General features: G+C 45.9%; 1 protein-coding gene across 1 annotated transcript in view; it reads right to left on the bottom strand.

Annotated features, from left to right (window-relative positions):
* FBRSL1 (fibrosin-like 1) overlaps positions 1–21,284 on the bottom strand; it is a 197,846-nt gene that overhangs the window by 34,392 nt on the left and 142,170 nt on the right. The window contains exons 5-8 of the mRNA XM_015423778.1: positions 16,893–17,289; positions 14,615–14,868; positions 6,450–6,610; positions 2,892–2,942 (exon numbers count right to left, since the gene is read on the bottom strand). Coding sequence (XP_015279264.1) covers positions 2,892–2,942; positions 6,450–6,610; positions 14,615–14,868; positions 16,893–17,289 — 863 coding nt within the window. The remainder of the gene's footprint in view (positions 1–2,891; positions 2,943–6,449; positions 6,611–14,614; positions 14,869–16,892; positions 17,290–21,284) is intronic.

The following is a 21,284-nucleotide window of genomic DNA, read 5'->3' as shown; positions in this document are numbered from 1 at the left end:
CAAAGGAGTCTCAGAGCGGCTTACAATCCCTTTCCCTTCCCCTCCCCACAACAGACACCCTGTGAGGTAGGTGGGGCTGAGAGAGCTCTGAGAGAACTGTGACTGACCCAAGGTCATGTCAGCAGCTGCATGTGGAGGAGTGGGGAATCAAACCCGGTTCTCCCAGATGAGAGTCCGCACTCTTAACCACTACACCAAGCTTCAGTCCTGCTTGGCTTGAGGAGGACGTCACCTGAGTCAGACCACGCTCCGTCTTCAAGAGCAGGTTTGCCAGTCCTTCAGGAAGAGTTCTTATGCGTGCCTTCCTACAAAAGACCCATCTGTTGCAGATTTCCTAGGCCCGTGTCATACCGGATGCTCTTTTGACATGAATGAAATTGCTTCATTTCACAAGAGGGGGAAAATTAGCCTCTGCTGTAATTCTCCAGTGCTGCTATTATGGCCCTTCTGCAAAACATGTCACTTTAGCGAGTGTGAAAGCAGCCTGCTTGGCATCTCTAATCTTTATCTGCCTCCCAGTTACAAGGTAATTATCACAGTTGCCAGCCATGAAGTCCACTATTATCAGCACACGCTTTTAATTTTCCACAGTCTGCGGTCCCAGAATGCCGCTTCTGATGCAGCAGCTGATAAAAGGAGCTGCTGGAGAATGAAAGGTGATAAGTGTGCTGTCAGGCACGCACTGCAAGGGTGATGCTGACTAGCTGGGATTCTGGCGCTGTCTTTTAGCAGGAAGACGGGCTGCAGGGTCCCGCTCACTCCAAAGCGTCTGAATCCCTAACCATGATAAAACGGCTCCCCAAAAACAACCCCCAACCCAAAGGTGTGCCCTTATTGATTCTCTAAACTGTCATTCTTGACACCAACACAGCACCAGCTGTTTATATCAATTCCCATTAAATGTTTTGAATGCGTGGAAATGCTTTTGTGGCTTTTTCTCAACATAGTTGTGTTTGAGCTTTAAAGGTGAGAAGGAGTTTGCTCTGGTTCCACCGAGAGGTTGTTTCGGTCTACAAGCTAGTTTCCTACCCGGAGAGAAGAAGGGAGTAAATATAGAAGACTCTACAGTGACATATAGACTGTAACAGTGGCATCTCCATATGGATGATTAGAACTGGCCAGATGCAATTGCTATGGGAGGACGGAGAAAAGGTTCACAAGTTGGCTGAGAAGAGAGCGTGCCTAAAATGTCATTGGGCTGGATCCCGCACAAATTTCCACCTTCTGTGCAAGCAGAAAAACAAGAAAAATCAGTGGTAGGGGTTTGTGCTAACTCAAACTTATCAATATCCCCCACTTGCGTTTCATCTTGCAGAAGACACTGTGCAAGCAGAAAAACAAGAAACATCAGTGGTAGGGGTTTGTGCTAAGTCATCAATATCCCCCACTTGCGTTTCATCTTGCAGAAGATCTCATGCAACCAATTTCTGGGCACTATAATATATAGAAAGGGAAGCGATAGGTGTTGTAAAAGATCTTGCACAAATGGAACTGCGCTAAGTCTCTTTCTACTTGCACGTTGCTGGATCCAACCACTATGTCCTAGAAAAAAAGGAGTAAGAGTCCAGTAGCACTTTGAAGACTAACAAAATTTGTGGTAGGTATAACCTTTCGTGAGTCACTGCTTAATTCTTCAGATACAGCTAGAATGAGCTAGAAGCTCATACTGTGCCACAAATTTTGTTAGTCTTCAAAGTGCTACTGGATGCTTACTCTTTCCTACTGCTACAGACAGGCTAACACAGCTACCCCCATCTTTCATCCATCTCCATAGAAAAATGGGCCACTGAGTAAGATTCCACTCATTTCTCTGTTCATGGTCCATAAATGTTCAACATTTTTATGGGAGATGCATACTGATTAAACATGTCGGGAACTCAGGAAACAAAACAAAACAAACAAAAACAGGTAAGGCTGAACCCACTTTGGAGGACAACAATGAAAAATAAAATATGACAGTGCTTGTTTGGAGAAAAATGCAGAACACAGCAACCCATTTGCAATGAAGTTCTTGAAACAAGGTGAGCTACGGCCAAAGAATAAATAAGGAAATACAAATATAAACTGACAGTAATAGGATATGGATGCTACTAAGGAACAGCAGTACTACAGAAGTGTTTCCCAGATTATCATTTGGCAAAAGCTACAAATAAGCTAGCAAAGTTCTGCTGAGGATGAAAACGCATCATTGACAGATGCCAATTTGGTTCCCATTACTGAGCAGACAGCTTTTTAATCATGGCACAAAACTGAGTTGTTCTATTTAGAATTGGCTAGTTCCTAAATTGACTACTGTGTTGCATTTCAATTTCTAAATCTGAACAAAGGATGCACAGAAGTGGTGGAAAATTCAGACTGAGTACTCACTGAGGTGGTAAAACTGAAATGGGAAACCTGTGTCAGGGCTGTACCTACTACAGAGACCACAAGTGAAGAAATGTGGCTCCTTCATACAAAAAAAAAATTCCCTGTATATATATATATAACAAGATGTCAAAAGGCTTAGCTTCTCTCCTGATATGCTCAATTTCTATGTGCAGGATAGTGCGTTTTTCAGTTGTATGGGGGAAGCATTCAACCATCTGCAGACGGAAATGGTATAGCCCTGACATGAGTTTACAATGGCAATAAGAAAACAGCAGCAACAAATGGAGAAAGAAAGGGGAAATATGAAGGAAAAGTTGAAAGAAATTGAACCGTTGGAAAGAAGTTTATGATTTCATTGTTTTAGAAAGTTATGACAGAATAAGAAGGAAAATAAATGGGGGAGGGGGGAATTCAAAGACTGAAACTTCCCAGAGAAACTTGCTATGCTGAATACACTTAAGTAAAACATTGGCAAGCTCAAGTAAAAACAAAAACAAAAACCAAAGACCCGCAAGAGCACTCACGTTGGAATGACGGAAATAAGGATTATCGAGTTTGGGAGCATACTTGTCGAACTGTAAGAAAAAGAGAAACAAGACAGTAATGAGTTCCCTTCTTTACAGATATGGAATGCAGTTTAAGCACAATGGAAGCATGTTTTCACCAGACATGATACACAGAGCTGGTGTGTATGTGTTTGAAGAGCACCTGCATATTTTCCATACATCATTGGCTTCTGAAACCTGCAGATTTGCAGATGGACACCTAGCAGAACATTTCCCCATCACCAAAGTTTTTCCTCTGATTAAAATCCTAATTAATTCCAAACATCTGATGTTGAACTACATGCTTTATGAGCTGGAATAGCTAACTTCATCCTGTTCCTCTGGGGGACACTGGTATTCTTCTTTTGCCTTTGCCTACCACTTGTTCTTGTACAATCTTGGTAACTTTGGTCCAGAACAATTCTGCAAGGAATGTTGGTGGTATTCCCATTTCAACAGACCACTTGCTCAAAATTGTCTGGTAAATCCACCACTGAATCCACAGGTCTCTGCCTAGGCCCATGCCCAGACGTCTCCCCACAGAATTGCTCTGGTTTTCAAGGGCATTTTATCCTACATCGGTCCTTCTCTGACTGCTGCTCCCTGTCCCATTTTTACTATTCGATCTCAACCAAGCTCAGCATTCAAAAAAGCATAAAAAGGAAAAATTGGGCAACCTTGCTATTTTGAGTGTGTGTCATCAAGTTGCAACCCACTTACGGCCACCCTGTAGGGTTTCCAAGGTGAGAGACAAACAGAGGTGGTTGGCTATTGCCTCTCTCTGCATAGTGACCCTGATATTCCTTGGTGCTCTCATACAAATACTAAGCAGGGCTGACCCCGCTTAGCTTCTGAGAGCTGAGGATATAGGGCTTGCCTGGACCATCCAGGTCAGGGCAACCTCGCTATACAGACACATAAAAGCCTCACAACTGCATTATGTTTTGTCCTGGTATCTCACATCCCTTGCATTGTATCTTGGTGCACTGTGTAGCTTTTAACTCCCCCCACCATGCGTCTGACCTGGGTCCCATTGGTATTCTTACTATGCCCTTTGAAGAATGCATGCATTCCAGCCTTAAGCAATAGGGAGGTGTGTTCGGGGACGGTAAGCAATGACCCCTTTGAAATGCCACTCATTTGGCAAGCCAGCTGTTGTTGTATGCTCTTCCTCCATACAGGAGAGCAGATTTGCAATTGTGTTAATTACAGTTATTACTGGAGTCATGTACCCTCCAGTGTAAATACCATAAATTACTAAAACACACGCAGCTGGCAGTTTCAACGCCGCCCGCTCTGGCGTTCCGATTAATAAGCCCACCGACTACCACGTTTTCCCTCTGCTCCCAGCCTTTTTAAGGGATCCGTGTGTTCTGTCTGGTGCTAGACATTTGATCAGCTACTGCTTTTTATATTTTTATTCAGAGGCCGGCATTCTCACTGGTTCTTTCCAGAAAGCCAAAAGGCGCAACCTGATCCCAGCTCTACCCAGCACCACTTGATCCATTTAAATCTGCCTGGCCTTCTAACACGGGATATAGATAAGTGGTCTTTGGGTCAGGGCCTGAAACACTCTCCCCGCCTTTTTAAAAATCCAGCCGGTTAAGAGCTCTCGAAAGCTCACACACCGTTTTCTGTCATTGTGGTTGGTATTAAGAAAAGGTATTCTGTTGCTTTTGTTCTTGGATTTTGGCCTGGACCTGTAACACAAGCCTATTTAGAGAAACCTAAGGAGATGGGAGCTTAAATACAACAAAAGAGGGCAGGGCAAAGCTGTTTCTACCTTTTAAGCCTGACATCAACAGGGCGTGGGTGGGCGGGAATAGAGCTTTTCGAGATCAGATATCAAGATTCTTAAACAGCTCGCCAGGTCTTCAAGGAAAAGTTCTAAGATTGCTTTACACAGCAGAAGGGGGGGAGAGGGGCGGGAGAAATGAAAGGAAAGTATTTGCACTGTGCTCAAACACCTGGGTAGGGATGGGGGGCGGCAGATATTGCTCTCATTGTTCTGCAGCTAAGCGGATTAGAAACGAACAATTTCGTCATGCCATCAGCAGCAGGAACGAAAAGCAAGAAATGTCATTTCCCATGAGTTTGCCCCAAAATGCTGTTTTGGAATGTCGGTTCTTTGGCTGCAAGAGAAAAGGATAATGCATTTCCCTCCCTTTTTCCTGAAAGGAGGAAAAGCTTCATGCAGTCTACAAAAAAAATAAAATAAAAATAAACATTGCCTTGCCAGGACAAAAAAAGGTACTTTGAAGAATTTTCCGAGTTCAGCACTTTATAACAGCAGCAAACAGGGGTAAACCACATATAACGTTATCATGATAAATCTTGAAAAGACAAAGAGGCATGAAAAAAAAAGTATAGCTTTTTTGGCAAGATGTGGCCCATGCTACGGGTTTGATATTCCGTCCAATGACTCCCCTTTGGCTAAAGCAATGACATGCTATGACATTTTGAATCGAGTGGGTGGAGCTTACTGCCATGGGTGAGTGGGAGGTTATGCACAAACAACGTGAACCTACCCGCAAGCCTGACGAAGGTCCCTCACTCGTGTTGTATGCAAACATTAAACTTTAGACCATGGTCAGTGATAAAAAAACAGATAAACATCTATCGGTTCTTGGACTGCCCAGTCAAATATTTATATTCACAAAAACCATGACCGGGTGGGGGCACTTGCACTGAACGGCAGCGGACCAGAAATATTTAAAACAAAGCAGAACAGGCAAAATATTATGGCAACATTGGAGGCAAGTGAGAAACAACATGGACATTCTGCACTGGAAACTTCTATTGCCTCAGCCATATTTTGTGTGTGAGAAAGCAGTCAACATCAACTTTTTCCCCCTATTAAAATTATTAGTCAGAAACATGCTATGTCAGCTGTTCAAAGCACATAAGAGGAAGAAAACAAAGGACCATTTTACATTTACATGATACTTTTTTTTTGGAAACAGACCTTGAGAGAATTAACACTTGAGATGGGGCTCAGGGAGAAGGAACTCTGCTCATGCTGAATTTTTAAAAAAATTAATTCTAAAAGGGTGCTGTTGGATTGCTTGTACATTAAACAACCGTCCTCTTAGAACGGGACACTTTATCTAACACGGGGAAGAAGAGCAATTCTGAGCATCCGTCTTGAAGTGGGTTGGAGCTGGCAGGCTTTTCGACCCCCAGTGGTCTACTTATCCTCACATTTTGGGCGGGGGTACGCACCAGGGGAGGTGCGGTGGGCGGCATCTGGGGCAGGCTGGGTGGAAAAGGAGTGAATGTATGCTGGTGGGTGTGTTGGTGCTGGTGGGTGTGCTGGTGCTGGTGGAACTCCGCCCTCAGCAGCGGCACCGGGCCGAGAGAAGCACCGGCCCTGTCCGAACTCTGAACCAAAAAACGATTGTTCAGCTCTTGTCTGAGCAGCTCGTGATCTAGAAGAGGGAGAGAGAAAGGGAGGGGTAGGGGGAAAGACACAAGAGGGCACGGCGGCCTGTGAGTTTCACAAAGACGCAGAAGAAAAAAAAGAGTCAAGATATTCACCTGGCATTCCCTGTTTCTGCAGGTCATGCTGTGGTGGTTTTCTACGTGAGGACTCATTGGTGGAGGTAAGAGAGATGCCTGTGACAAAGTACCAATCAGAATCCCCGAATGAGGCTGGCAATACATGATTGGTTGGTTGAATGATATCAACAGGCTGGTATCTAAAGACAAGAGAGAACACCATGAGTCATCACAGCAGAAAACATACTGGGGCGTTATCAACAAGACGTCCCCTCCCAGCACCCTCCTCCCACAGCCCAAGAACAGTGATGATAGGATCTTTTTTTTAAAAAAAGGACACTTTGGGATTAACAAAACCCAACCACTTTTTCACTGTTCTTTCTTTCCAACCCACCCAACGTTGTATGAGGTACATTTAGAGGCATTTCTTCTGCACTTAGCATATAAGGGGGAAAATACATTCTCATTTGGGAAGCAGCTAAACCACCCAGTTTTTAAAAAGCAAATGGAAACACACATTATCAATATAAAAATGACTTCTTTTAAAAATGAACCCTTCAATCTTCCAGCCTGCTGGTAATTTTGCTTTAATATTAATCAGCTATTAAGTCAAAAACTGGTGGAAACGTACAAGGAATAGTACAACTGATCAATTCCTAATAATTCCAGAGGGATGCTCACTTCATCAGATGCATGGACTCAATACCCACGGGCAGATGTATTTATACTTTTAAAGTAGCTCCTAGAGTTGCCAACCTTTAGCGGGCCTGGTGTTCTCCTGAAATTACAACTCAGGGTACAGAGATCAGTTTCCCTGGAGTGGACTCTATGGCTTCACATTCCTGCTAACCTCCCTTCCCTCCCAAAACTCCATCCTCCACAGGATCCGCCCCCAAATCTCCAGATTTCCCAGTCTGGAGATGGCAACCCTATCCTAGCATCACAGATCAGAACCCTGGCAGTGCCGAGAGGCAAGTAACTTCACTTCTGTGCTGTTCACACATCCCGCTTCCTTGTACAGGAAACCAAACCCTGTTTTTCCCCATTAGAACTGCATTTAATGGAGTTAGCGTGATAATTTACAAAAATGGCTTTCAGTGGTTTCTTTCTTATTCCCTACCGACCCTCTCACATTCTATTTCCCCCCCATATAACGGAAACAACTCCCATGGGATTCAATTTCTTCCCAGAACGGGATCATCTGTCCTGTTTTAAGATGGATGGAGTCTCTCTGGAAAGTGGAGATTCTACTTGGGAAATGATTCTCACGAGCACTTTTAGAAGTGAGGAGGAGGATCCTCTGTTCTTTAATAGGAACTCTTGCTGCTGGTTCACTTTTCATTTCTCTTTCTGTTAAAACAAGCTAAGAGGACTATTATTTTTAAACAACACTATTCCTGAGAACGTAGTCGTGGCATAGCACTGCGCAATCCCGCTCTTTAATTCTGGTCAATAGCTATTGATGGATCCTTCTTGCCTGTATGTTTGTTTTCCTGGAAAGAGAACCTGACACAACAAATAATCCTTCATGGTTCAAGGAGCTCACAGTCCTTCTGATTCCCCAAAATAATTAAGACAGTTTGCAGGATTACATTTATAGGGATGGGGAGGCAAGAACAGGAGTAGAATACTCTCCTGTGTGGAAAGGGATGGGTGGATGAGGGTTAACAGGGCTACTATTTGAAATGTGGTCTATCTGGCAGCTAGAATACACTTGTGGTTTGCATTAAACATCTAATCCACGGGAGCTTTTTCTTAAGCTTCCAGAAGCAGCTGCTGTTGCCCAAAAAGGAACGCCCTCTCCAAGATTATTTAGCACACTAATAACAAACAGAAATAATTGTAGGTTATGATGGCGTTTTGAGGGGAAAGACTTTTCAGTGCGAAGACTCTTGGCTAGCATTTCCCCCCTCCCCCCTCCTTGGGGCAAGCTGTAAAATAGATATTTATTTGTAGTTATAATTCAGATGTGGCAGCTTTAGAGAAAACTAGATAGGATGTCAGCAGATACACTTGTTTAGAAGCAGGTAATGCTTGCAACTGCATACAGAGCAGAGGAAGGCCCAATTTGCAGAGGAGAGAAGGCAGCCAGGCAGGCAGGCAGACTAGTGGGAGCTGGAACCTCCCCCCCACCCCGTGCTTTCTTCTCCCTTAGCTTCCTCTGCCCCCTACATTAACCTCTGGTATTGGGGTTGATCAGAGAAATGGGGGAGGAAGAGAGGGGTATGGACAATGAGAGAGTTTAGCACCTCCAATCACACAACCCTTTTGCTCCATTTATTTACAATATTTTTATACTGCCTTTTAAGTTAAAAAAAAAACACAAACCCCACCCTAAAGGCAGAAACATTTCTAAAAATCAGACCTATTTTAAAACACACACCCCTCCATTTTTTATACTTGTTTTGGGGCAGGCACAGACTTAAACAAACAGGTCTGCTGATGTCATTTTGTACTTTGGTCCCAAATCACCATCACCACCATCATTATTATCAATCAACAACAACACAGAACAAAATAAATGGGAGGAACCTCTGGCCTGACTTGAGGAACTGGATACTGCTGTTAGTATCGAGATAATCCGTTTTGTGTTTTCCCTTTGGGAGGAGGCGGGGGGGGAGTAATGGATAAAAAAAGGGAGTTTGGCAGCTGCAAGTTATTCAGTATCTGGTTTCTTTAAAAGACTTGAAGTCAGCCCGGGTGGATGTGCAGCTGACTCCAGACTTCACTATGACATCCCGGCTTCATCTTTATAGGGGGGAGGGAAGAGAACAAAAAGGTGAGTGTCTGCCCCCACACACAAAAGCAGCAGTAGCAAAGCACTTAAAAAGAGATTCTAACAAGAATGCAGGATGGCAGCCAAGAGGGGATGGCTTTTATCTCACTTGACATGTGTTTGCTGCCCTGCAAGGGGGAAGGAGCTCCGGCACACAAGCAGATGCTGACATGCGTGCACGGTGGGGGGGGGGGCAGTGGATGCTGGGGGAATCTGCTACAAAGGGGAGTGACCCACACACTCAGTGGCAATCCTCACATGCGCAAACAGCACCCTCCAGTTCACAGAAGAAGGCTGCCGCAGCTTATACATGAAACCTTCACAGAGCTACGGCATGCGACCATTGTGTTGAAGGGAGGTGCTGAACAGACAGAAGGAACGGGACATTTACAGTGCAATCCCACGCAGAGTTACTCCAGTTTACGGCCATCGGTTTCAACTGGCTTAGACTGGAGTAACTCTGCATATACACTGATTTTTCTTTTAAGAGCTCAAAGTGTTTCACATGTATATTATCTTGCTTTAATCCTTAATGCAACCTTTTGAGGTCGCTTGTTATCTTCATAGCGTTGGTGGAGGGGTGGGAAGACTATGAAGAAGAGTATTATGTAAGTTCACTGGAGAGGAAAGGATTGAACAGAATATTCTCTTCAGTTGTACACATTACTGAATCATATCATTGGAACATCAAGGTTTTTATTATCTTCTTTGGCTGGCAGTGGGTCCCCCAGGGTATCAGGTGGAGAGCTTTCACATCACCTGCTAGAGAGTGGACCTGGGATCTTCTATATGTAAAGCAGACGCTCTGCTTCTCAGCCACGGCCTGCCCTGTGGACTACACAGGTAGCAGGGATTCTGGGGTTGGATCTGGAGACCTCGGTTTTGGGGGAGGGGAGTGTACCCTTAGCCAGCAGGATGAAACCTGGTATAAACAGTAGGAGGTTGGCTTTTTGTCATTATGTCAACAGAGCAGTGCCTTCTGGTTGACACACATCAACTTCTGCAGCCTGCGTCTCAAGCCTCTGGTCCAGAGATCACACCTCTAGATCTGGCCCAAGAGACATGATATTATCATCTCCAGTATACACCTGGAGAGGAGGGGGAAATCACATGCTGGAATGTGGTTCTGTTTCAATGCGTCTTCTTGGCATGAGCACAGCCAACACAACAGGGAGATATTATCTCCCACATGAATATCTGTTTGAATAAGTTCTCAGTGTCCTACTGATCTTGGAGGCATTTGTTTTCCAAAGGAGCATGCTGAAGATCAGGCATATTTGTGCCTAAAATGTAAAACTTGAGTGATAGCCACATGAGAACAAACTAGGGCTGCCAGTTCCGGGTTGGGAAATACACCTGGAGATTTTGGGGGTGGAGCCTGAGGAGGGTGGGGTTAGGGGGAGGGGAGAGACTTCAGTGGGGTCTAATGCCACAGACTCGCCTAGGGATAATCCCAGGAGATCTCCAACCACCACCTGGAGGTTGATAAGCCTAGACCAAACCCACAGGGCCTACACACCCAAATACACCCCGGATCTGCACTGTGCCCTTCTTCCTGCCCTGTCTATAAGATGGTTTGTTGGCCAGGCTCAAGGGAAGTAGTCATGAGTGGACAAAGTCACGTTGCGCTACTATTCCCTCAGTGACAGAGCTGGCCAAACAAATGCTGGCTGAGGGAACATATGTGGTTAAACTTTGGATAGCGGCCTTCACACAAGTGACGTGACACTCCTGTCGCTAACCACAGTGATGGTGTCAATCACTGTGAGGAACAAACAAAGATGACAATCCATAGTGCCAATATAACTGGTTCAATATAAGGAGACACGTCTGAAACATGGGGCCACTGGGAAGACATTATGTATACAGCAGAAGTCGCCTGTGTAACTAAGCAAGATTTTTGTACTTCTGTCCCAGGAGAGACAGGCTTAGACAGCTGCTGTTTCCTCCGTTATTGCCCAGAGGTTAACTAAACTACTCTACAAAAGCTCCACCTCAAATATATTTGTCTCTGTGGGACTTGCCTTACACACAGGAAGAAACTGTGGAATGAACAAGTCGCCCAGGACGCAGACTGATGTCCCTCTAGTGCCAGTCTCTGGAAACTTAAATGGTATGTTTCCTCAAGGCCAGACATATTTTGACGGCAGCCCTTTACCTTAGCTGGGAGCTACAGAAATTCAGCCTAATACAATTTTTAAGGCCTTTTTTGGCCACCATCTTTCTCCTTTCTACACTCTTCTTTAGGCAAGGATCTTTTTTAAAAAAAGGGGGACGGGGAATGAAAACACCAAAATGGAAATCAACTGCTGCTTTCAACAGCTTGAAATCTTTTCCTTTCCCACTTGTTAGGGAGGCTTTGGTAGGAAACAGAAGGGGGGAACGGTTGGTGTAAATGTATGTTCCCTTTAATCCCTGCCGGGTTAGTTACAGAGTCAAATGCCAGATCAAAAGGGGGCCCAGTGGGCAAAGGCACAGAAGGTCCCAGCTGCTGCAGGAACAGCTGTAGGCTAATGGGAAAGCCATAAACGGGTGCGGGACAGTGCAGTCCTAAACGAGTTAACGCCCTTTCAAGCCCATTGACCTCTGATGGATTTAGATGGGCGTAACTCTGCTTAGGACTGCACTGTTAGAGGCAGGGGTTTGTTGTAAGGACTACAGAAAACTCAATTGTTTGTTGTAAAATACGTTGAATTGAGCCTTGGGGCAGAAAGGTGTCCTGTAATTTAAAAAAAAACCCAAACTCTGAAAAGTTCATAAAAGCTAAGCATGATCGGTAGGCTTTTCCCTCAACCTCCTCTATAAAGTCAAAGGGTCCTGATGCGTATAATAATAATAATAATAATAATAATGATGATGATGATGATGATGATGATGATGATATTTCAATGAGCCAATGAGATGAAGAGAGGAGCCTGGATTTATACCCTGTCCTTCACTACCCCAAGGAGTCTCAGAGCGGCTAACAATCTCCTTTCCCTTCCCCTCCCCACCACAGACACCCTGTGAGGTAGGTGGGGCTGGGAGAGCTCTTTTGAGAACTGCCCTGAGAGAACAGCTCTGAAAGAACCTGTGACTGACCCAAGGTCACGCCAGCAGCTGCATGTGGAGGAGTGGGGAATCAAACCCGGTTCTCCCAGATGAGAATCCGTGCTCCTAACCACTACACCAAACTGTGCCATCAAGTCACTTCCGATTTATGGCGACCCTATGAATGAATGACCTCCAAAATGTCTTATCGTTAACAGCCTCACTCAGGTCTTGCAGCCTGAGGGCCCCTGTGGCTTCCTTGATGAAGTCAATCCACCTCATGTTGGCTCCTCCTTTTCTCTTGCTGCCTTCAACTTTTCCTAGCCTTTATTGTCTTTTCCAGTGGCTCTTGTCTCCTCATAATGTGACCATAGAACAATAACCTCAGTTAGCTCATTTTAGCTCCTAGGGAGAGTTCAGGCTTGATGTGATCTAGAACCCACTTTTTGGCGACCTGAAGAGAGAGCACCTGACATTACTGTGCATACATACGGACCTAATTGTCTGTCACTGGCAGGACAGACTGTTGCTAGCCGCCGGCTTTAGCTCACCCAACGGGGCTTCATCTTTAGGCCGCACCCAGACGACAACTTCCCTTCTTGGTTACTGAGGAGGAAAACTGCCTCATGGAATAATTTATATACTTTGCTCCTTTCCCTGCTGGAGGTTTTTCAGGGATTGTTCTGCATCTTAAATCTTACTGCAAAGAGCAATGCAGTTCTCTCGTGATGACGATGAAGCCGCAAACCAATGCAAGCCAAGATTTGTGGGAAATGAAGGATTTAAGTTGAGAGTGTTTGGTAAAGCTGGAGGGGGAGAGAAGTCTCTTAAGAAAGCTCTATCTGAGTCCAGTAGCCTCTTAGAGTCCAACAAGGTTTTCGGGGTATGAAAGCCATGCGCCCAATCGGAAGGGCAAAACTATGCTGTACAGAGAACGCAAGGATGCTGTTGAAAATGGCTCTCTTCTGACATATTTTTCCTTGCTCGCCTGTACCAAGCAGCATCACTTACCCAATGCCATGAACAAGAGTCCAGTAGCATCTTAAAGACGAACAAAATATGTGGCAGGGTATACCCTGCCATGAATTTTGACAGGTGTTAAAGGTACTACTGGACTCCTGCTCTTTTCTATTGCTACAGAGAGACTAACACGGCTACTCATCTTGATCCGTCTCCAGTGCCATGATGCAGTCATGCAGTATATTTCTCTAACCATGCCAGCAATGGGAGCCAACTATATGTAGCAAGGGTAGGGAAATGCTCAACATGATCACATGATGTTACAGGACAAGTGATATGGGATCAGTGATGCTATGAGCAAAAGTTCAACACATTTTCAGTGACAGTCCTGCATCCTGTAGAATAGTTAGTTCTGCCCAAAGGAAATCAAGACTGAAAAGACAAAGAATTTCCATTTGTTGTACTGACTTTGCCTCTCAGACTTTCCCCACTTCCAGCCTCTTGGGTCCCCCCCCCCACTTCTCATCTTATTCCATTTTCTGTCCCATATAACCTGAGCCATTTCTCATATAACTATTGTTATGTGCCACATTCTTTAGAACAGGAATAGAACTGGAACTTGGAAGTTCTTCATTTCAGCAATTCCCTCTTGGCGATTTCTGATTTCTGGAGGATTAAGAACTCTGTCACTTCAGTTCAGATTCACAACCTTTTCCAGTTAGCAAGAGGGGGGCAGTGGACAGACACACACAAAGAGTAGAACACTGTACTGCTTGCATTGCAGGTCTGGTTCAGCATGTCTCACAATTACATTCTTGTCCAGGGGCAACTTAGAGACCAGCAAGATTTGAGGGGCATAAGCTTTCCGGAGTCAAAGCTCCCTCTGTCAGATACAAGTAGAAATGGGAAGCAGAGTCTATATATCCCAGTCAGGAGCAGTTGCTGAGTTAGTGTGAGTTAGTGTGAGCTAGCTCACAGTTTTTTAGCCTCCAGCTCACACATTTCTGTCTTAGCTCAGGGAGGATGGCTCCGGAGCCAAATTGTTCACTCACAACTTTAATGCCAGTAACTCACAAAGTAGAATTTTTGCTCACAAGACTTCACAGCTTAGAGGGAGCATTGGACAGGAGGTAGGAGAGGTGCTGTGAAGAATGCTTGTAAAGGATGCAAAGGGATATAGAGACTGAGATCTCCATGCTGACTCGTACCTGATGAAGGGAGTTTTGACTCTCAAAACCTGTTGGGTTCCTAAGATACTCCTAGACTCAAATCTTGCTCTTAATTCTGCAGGCCAACCTGGCTACCCTCTGAAATTATACTCTCGATGCCTTCGACAGACCACCAGGGCAGGTAGTCTGCATTTGGCTTTGCCTCTTCCCGTGTACGTATTTTGACAGTTCTCAAGAAGAAAGAGCCAGAGAGAGGTGATGGGACCTACCTGCAGGGTGACCTGGGATCACAAGGCTGTTGGTAGGTAACGCTGGAGGAGGTGGCAGCGTGGGAGGGGTGGCAAACATGGCCGGATGGTGCTGGTGTTGGGACTGCGATCTGAGAGGGAAATGCGAGGCAGCAAGGTTAGAGATAGAGAGGGGCAGAGCTGGACCGGAGGAGTGGTGGGGAGGGATCTGCGGGGAGAGGGGGAGATGTTTGGGGAGGCTGATGCTCGTGGCACTGCTGGCACTGCTGCTTCTGCTGTGGAAATAAAAGAAAAAAAGACGGGAGGGGAAAGAGGGGGGGAAAGTGTCATTAGAAAACAGACAAATCTGCAGTAGCATTCCGGCAAAGACCATATCGTTTGCAAATGCATCCCAGCAAACATCATTTATTTAGATATTTAGACTCCACTGGCCTCCCCAATTGGGACCCAAAGCCGCTTACAACACTGCTCTCCCCTTCTCCATTTTGTCCTCACAACCCCCACCCCGTGAAGTTAGTTGGGACGAGAGTGAGGGATTAGCCCAAGATCACCCAGAAAGTTTCCATGACAGAGTGGGGATCTGAATGTATTTATTTATTTATTATTTTCAATTTATATCCCGCCTTGCTGGGGAACTGGCTCAAGGTGGTGTACAAGCATTAAAATACAATAAAACAGTAAACACAATAAAATACAATAAATTACACATAAATAAAACATCATAAAGTGCTAATAAGAGTTGTGCAAATGATGGCGGCATTTGGTATACAATCCCATAATGGAAGGCAATATCCAGCAGTGTATCATACGAGCTGTAGTATGTACCAGTGGCTCGTTCGTCAGTGGTGGCTCCTAATCGAAGGCCTGGTGGAAGAGCTCCGTTTTACGGGCCCTGTGAAACTGTAAAAGGCCCTGGCTCTAGTAATGGCCAACATGGCGTCTCTCGGGCCAGGGAGAGTCAGGTGATTCTGTGTCCCTGACCTCAGTGCTCTCTAGGGCACATAGCTGAAACTGGCTCTTCCAGATCCTGGACTAACCACTGCACCATACTGGCTCTCCAAGCTCCTTCAGCTCATCTGCTCAAGCAGTCGTCCACTGCAGGTCCCTTAGGCCATTCTAGACTAAGACACTGTTTCCTGGACAACAATTAATTTGTTAATTAACAAGTGCTCCTTCAACGTAACAGATACTTCTTCAAGGAATCTTGAGATCCCCCCTGTCCTCTCAGCATTTTCCATTACGGCCTGGACTCATGACTCTCTGGTCATCTGTCTTCTGAAACTCTGGTCATCTGTCTTCTAAAACTACTGCCAGTGTTTTCCCTATAATCTCACATTTGCACAAAAACGTGAATGCACACTCACCATGGAACATGTGATGAAGGTGGGACTTGCTACCCACACTGCGTTCATTGAGAAGGACAGAATTATATAGGACTGAAGCAACCCCCAAACTATGCACATAGGGTTGCCAGACCCCCCAATTTGGCAGGGGTTACCTGCTTTCTGGGGAAGCCCCGCCCCCCAAGCCCCGTAACCACCCCTCTCCCTTCTCTCTTGAGAGAGAGGAGGAAGAGGGGCGGCTGCAGGCCCCGTGCACCCGATCTCCGAGCAGCAATGCCACTCGGAGATCGGGTGTGCGGGGCCCTCCGGCTGTGTGCACTTAAAGGGAACCCTTTAAGTGCAGGCAGCTGGCGGGAAAGGGCCCCACGGGGGCGTGACTTGGAACCGGGATGTCCCCAACGTGACATCATCACGTTGGGGACGCCCCCCCCAAAGTCCCCTGCTGGGGACGAAGATGGACCTGGCAACCCTATGTGCACAGCTTGTTTCTCTAATGTCTTAGGCTGAAGTCTCAGTTTTGTTGGTTGAAAAGCCACAACAGATTCAATCCACAAGATCCACTATGGCAGGGATACCCAACCTTTTTGAGTGTGCTGGGACCTTTGGAATTCTGACACTGTGTGGTGGGCACGGCCATAAAATGGCTGCCACAAAATGGTTCCTACAGAAGGTAGAGCCAGCCATACAATGGCTGTCACAGTTTACTCTCCGTCTCACAGTGAAGACCCTTGTGCTGTGGTGGCAGCTGCTGCCAAAGCAACATTGTACACAGCCAATGAAATCTCCAGTGGCCAATCAAGAGCCCTGCTGGGCAAAAGCCCCAGCTGGGCCCACCTACTTTTCAAAAACACTTGGTGGGCACCAGGAATGGTATAAGTAGGTGCCATGGCACGCCTGGGGACCATATGTTGGGGACCCCTGAACTATGGGATTACGGGGGCAATGAATAAACATACCTGATGTTATTGAGTCCGTTGTGGGCCACCTGGTGATGCACTTGGTAATTGAGGGGAGGGGGGATGTGGCTCTGAGGTTGTGTTCGAAGCTCAGGCAGCAGCTGTGGGTGAGACTGAGGCCGAGGCTGAGGTTGCGACTGAGGCCGAGGCTGGGGCTGAGGGGTGAGCCTCGGGGGTGCTGGTGGTGTGATCAATGGCTCTTTCTTCAACAGCGGGCTCGCTCGGGCACTCGATGTGGGCGCGGAGGACGTTGAAGTCACTACAGCAGCGGGTGGCTGGGGGCTGTGGATCGGTAGTACAAAGGGCACGTCAGTGCTCAGTTCCTGGCTGCGCTCCAGCCCGGAAACCTTTGGGACGCTTGCTGCTTTCACTTCGGCCTTGTCATTCGAGGCTGGACCTTCAAGAACAAGAAATAAAGACACGTTGATGTAGCAAAACATCCCAATTTGCTTTGCAAGCAAGCAGGTGGAAGAGATTCAAGGTTATTGACCAGGACGCATCTATTTGTTTATTGATAGCTCTCCCCACATCAAAGGTATTAAGATGATATTGCTTTTGCCGTGGCTGTTTCTTCTTCTCTATAATTCAGCAATTTCCCTGCCCATCACAGCCTCCCCCACCATTTCTTAAGTGAAGGTATTCAACAGGAGCCTGGCCCAAATTGTTCTCAATTTCGTTGACAGGCCTTCTCCAAGTTACAGACCTTGGGGTTATGTTCAGGACTGCACATTTCCCTGCCATGATGTTTGATTTTTTTTAATCACTTAAATTGAAATTCTGCTGCAGATTCCACCTGGAGGTACCTCCCTGGATCTGCCAACAAATGCCAACTGAAGAATTCACAGACAATTAGAAGAGCCATACTGGGTCAGACCAAAGGCTCATTTAGTCCAGTATTCTACTAACACAGTGGCCAATCAATTACAGGAAGCCCACAAACAGGAAGACAATACTAGACAAGATCCATTGAAAGTGGGTGACTTATAAGTGCTCATAAGATATACATTCTTCCCAAAAGGTATGCTTCTCTTTGCTATCTACAATGTCTCTTACCCTTTAAGGCACCCAATGTTACACAGTGAGTTAGTTTTCATATTGTTTGCATTTACCCTGCAGTTCTACATCAACAGATAAAATTAATTTTATTAAAACTATGAATGACATTAGGGATGCTTGCTGGTCCTTCAACTGTTTTCTTTTTAAAAAGAATCGATTCATCTATCGACACCGCCACAGCATGATAACCAAACAACTAGCTGGTGCATAAATACATTCTTTCAGCAAAAAAGCATCCTGGCAAAATTAAGTGAAGGATAAAATGAGCCAGAATGGTTTTGTGAATGGAACACTGGACCTCAATTTGACTCCTGCCTCACCCAAGGACTTCTTGATTCCCTGAGTCCAAGATTATTCCCTGTTACCTCCAGCTCATCCCAGAACTTTCTTGGGGCCTTCAACTCCCTCAGACCCAATGGGCCCCCATCTGTAAACTGAGAACTGAAACGACCCACCTGTTATTTCTGAGGACAAATAAGAAAAAGAGGTAGGTGAACTCTACATCTGTTGAGTGCTCTAGAAATTATTCATTACAAACTCACTGGTGCATGTTTGGGTTGCCTTAGGATGCTGCCGCCAAGGACTTGTAGTCCCGTAGCATGAGAACAGCAATGGAGCCTTAATAACTGCTAATGCTTCGGAAACCTCAGGAACATGGTGGCAGCTGTAATAACTGCTTCCCTGAAAACACCAATAACAGTGTCTCTTGGAAAGTGCTGTGATAGCCCATTCTATCTTTAATTTCCCCCTATATTTTCCTAAAGGTGCAAGGCTACATCTGGCATTCGCAGGGATCAGAGTTCAGAGCAGCTCCCCCCCAGGGCCATATTATAAATTCTTTCTTTGCAATCGGGAGCCCTGACTATAGTCCAAAGGCACACCATGTAATAATAACTTGGCTGACGCTAAGCAGGTCTGGGTCCGAACAGCACCTGGATGGGAAACCTGCTACGTATACCACCTTGAGTTCCATGACAGACATAAAATGTAATAAATACATATGCTGCTTCTGTGTGGGGTACTGAATGTGGTTCTTCCGGCTGTGCAACTACTCAGTGGTGCCTTTATAATGACAGCCAAGGCCCTTGTCAGGAGTTGATGCCCTTCCCTGACTCTACCCTGTCCTTGCTACCCGAGCTGTGGATGGCCAGGGGCCCAATGGGAGTGGTCAGAAGGCAAGGCCTAGCCCAGACTTGGGGAAGGCCAGGAGAGGGGAGGAGAGGCTAAGAGGCAACCCTGAGCAGCAAAGGGAAGGAGCAGAGCAGGGAGGCAGCTGGGAAAGCAGGAAACGTTTCCCTTTCTTTTTACTGTCTCCCAGACAGAGCAGGTAAAGGGGGAGTGCAGAGCAGGGGGAAAAGCAGGAAACAGTTTCCCTTTCTTTTTACGGTCTCCCAGACAGAGCAGGTAAAGGGGGACTGGATACAGGCCAGGTGGGGGTGGGGCCAGGGAATCCCATAAAAGGGAGGTACCACACCTAGCCAGGGAGGAAACAACAGACTGAGGTCAGATGACGGGAAGTTGGATTTTGGGGAAGGGAGAGGACCTGGGTGCCGGAACCCCCTCTCCTTCCCAATTCTGAGGCTGGTGGGCCAGATACTCTCTTTGGTGGCAGGACAGGGGAAGGCCAAGAGCCTATTTTGGGGGCCGGGGAACCTCATAGCCCCACAACTCTGTGTTGAAGATTATTTGTTAATAACACAGCTACATCCACGATAAGGGTTTCCTTCGACTGAATGCAGAATGTTCCATGAGTATTCTGAAAAGGCCTCTGTGTATGGCAAAAGCCACCAAAAGCGACGTAAATATACCCATTGCGAAAGTTCGTACAGTGCAGCAGAGATGCAAAGCGGATGAATTGCACACATACATCTTTCAGACTCCCAGCATCACTTACATCAAGGAAGGCGATTAAAACGAATCCGTGACCTATCCAAAAGAAATGGAACCCACGCATGCTATCAACACCTCACCAGACTTCTACGTTGTTATCGATTCCGTTGCCTCCAGGCATTGCATGTTGCTGGGAGCAGCCTCAAGGCAAAAGGCTGTCACAGGGCCCGGTTCACCCCACAGCATTCTAGGCCATCTGCCTCTGCTGCTATCCTTCGGCAGTTCCCTTCTGGGAGAGGGAGGCGGCTAGTAATCATGAGACCATGCTGGTCTTTTTTTAAAGGTAGCAAGCAAAATGGCTTCTAAAACCTCAAATACACATTCCTTGAGAATGTGTATTTGAGGTCCGCCACAGAGATACTGCTAAGGTGTTGAGAGGTCATGCATTCAAAAGGGTTTGATTCTTCTCTTTTAAAAAGTCTCAAAGTTACTTAAATTCAAGATGCCTCCACATTGGAACGTTTACTCTTGGGTGCCTGCTGGAATTACTAGGGGAGTATCCCTATTTCTCTAGAGCAGTGAGTCTCAGTGTGTGAAGTAGGCCTCCTTCGGGAAGATTTATTACTGTTATTTGTCCACGTAACTTATATCCCACCTTTCTCCCCAAATAGGGGCCCATTTTACATCATTCTTCCCTCCTCCCTTTTGTCCTCTCTATCACCCTATGGGTAAGATCCATTTTACATCATTCTTCCCTCCTCCATTTTGTCCTCTCTATCACCCTATGGGTAAAATTAGACTACATCACCCAGCAATCTTCCATGGCAGAGTGGGGGATTCGAACCAGGGTCTGCTTGTGTCTTGATTGGAAGAAGAAGAAGAAAAGAAGAAGAAGAGATTGGATTTATACCTCACCCTTCACTCGGGAGTCTCAGAGCAGCTTACAATCTCCTTTCTCTTCCTCTCCTCACAACAGACACCCTACCCTACCCTGTGAGGGGCTTGAGCATGTTGCTGTGAATGATGATTTCCTTGAGACTGACATGGCAACTGTTTTTGCCAATTACATTTTTTAACGAACAGGTGCTGTTACAGAAAACAATACACATATTTTTAAAAACAGGCCCAATCACCCATTGTTTTCCCATCTCTTATTTTCTAATGCTAACTACAAACCACACCTGACTATATCAATTTCCTCCGGGCTTTCCAAGAAACAACGTGGAAGGCCCAACCTCCCCAGCATGTGATTGCGCAAAACTCCACATCGTTGACCTCTGCCCTGCTATAAACAAGCGTGAGATTCACCACCTTCCACTGGAACATTCCAATGACAGAAATGTGTTTATTTTTACCAAGTTCTAGAGTAGTTAATTTTCATGCTTCATGATAACAGGCTGAGCCAATTTGCCTAAGACTCAACAGTCAGCTTCAATATTTCAACCTTAATTAAAGCTGAACTCGGCCTCAGCTTGGCTCTCTTCCTTCGCAGGGTTATCTGACATT

This window comes from Gekko japonicus, unplaced genomic scaffold (assembly GCF_001447785.1).
Source record: "Gekko japonicus isolate JY-2015 unplaced genomic scaffold, Gekko_japonicus_V1.1 scaffold137, whole genome shotgun sequence".
Classification (NCBI taxonomy): Eukaryota; Metazoa; Chordata; class Lepidosauria; order Squamata; family Gekkonidae; genus Gekko; species Gekko japonicus.
This window is presented reverse-complemented; position numbering and strand designations above follow the sequence as displayed.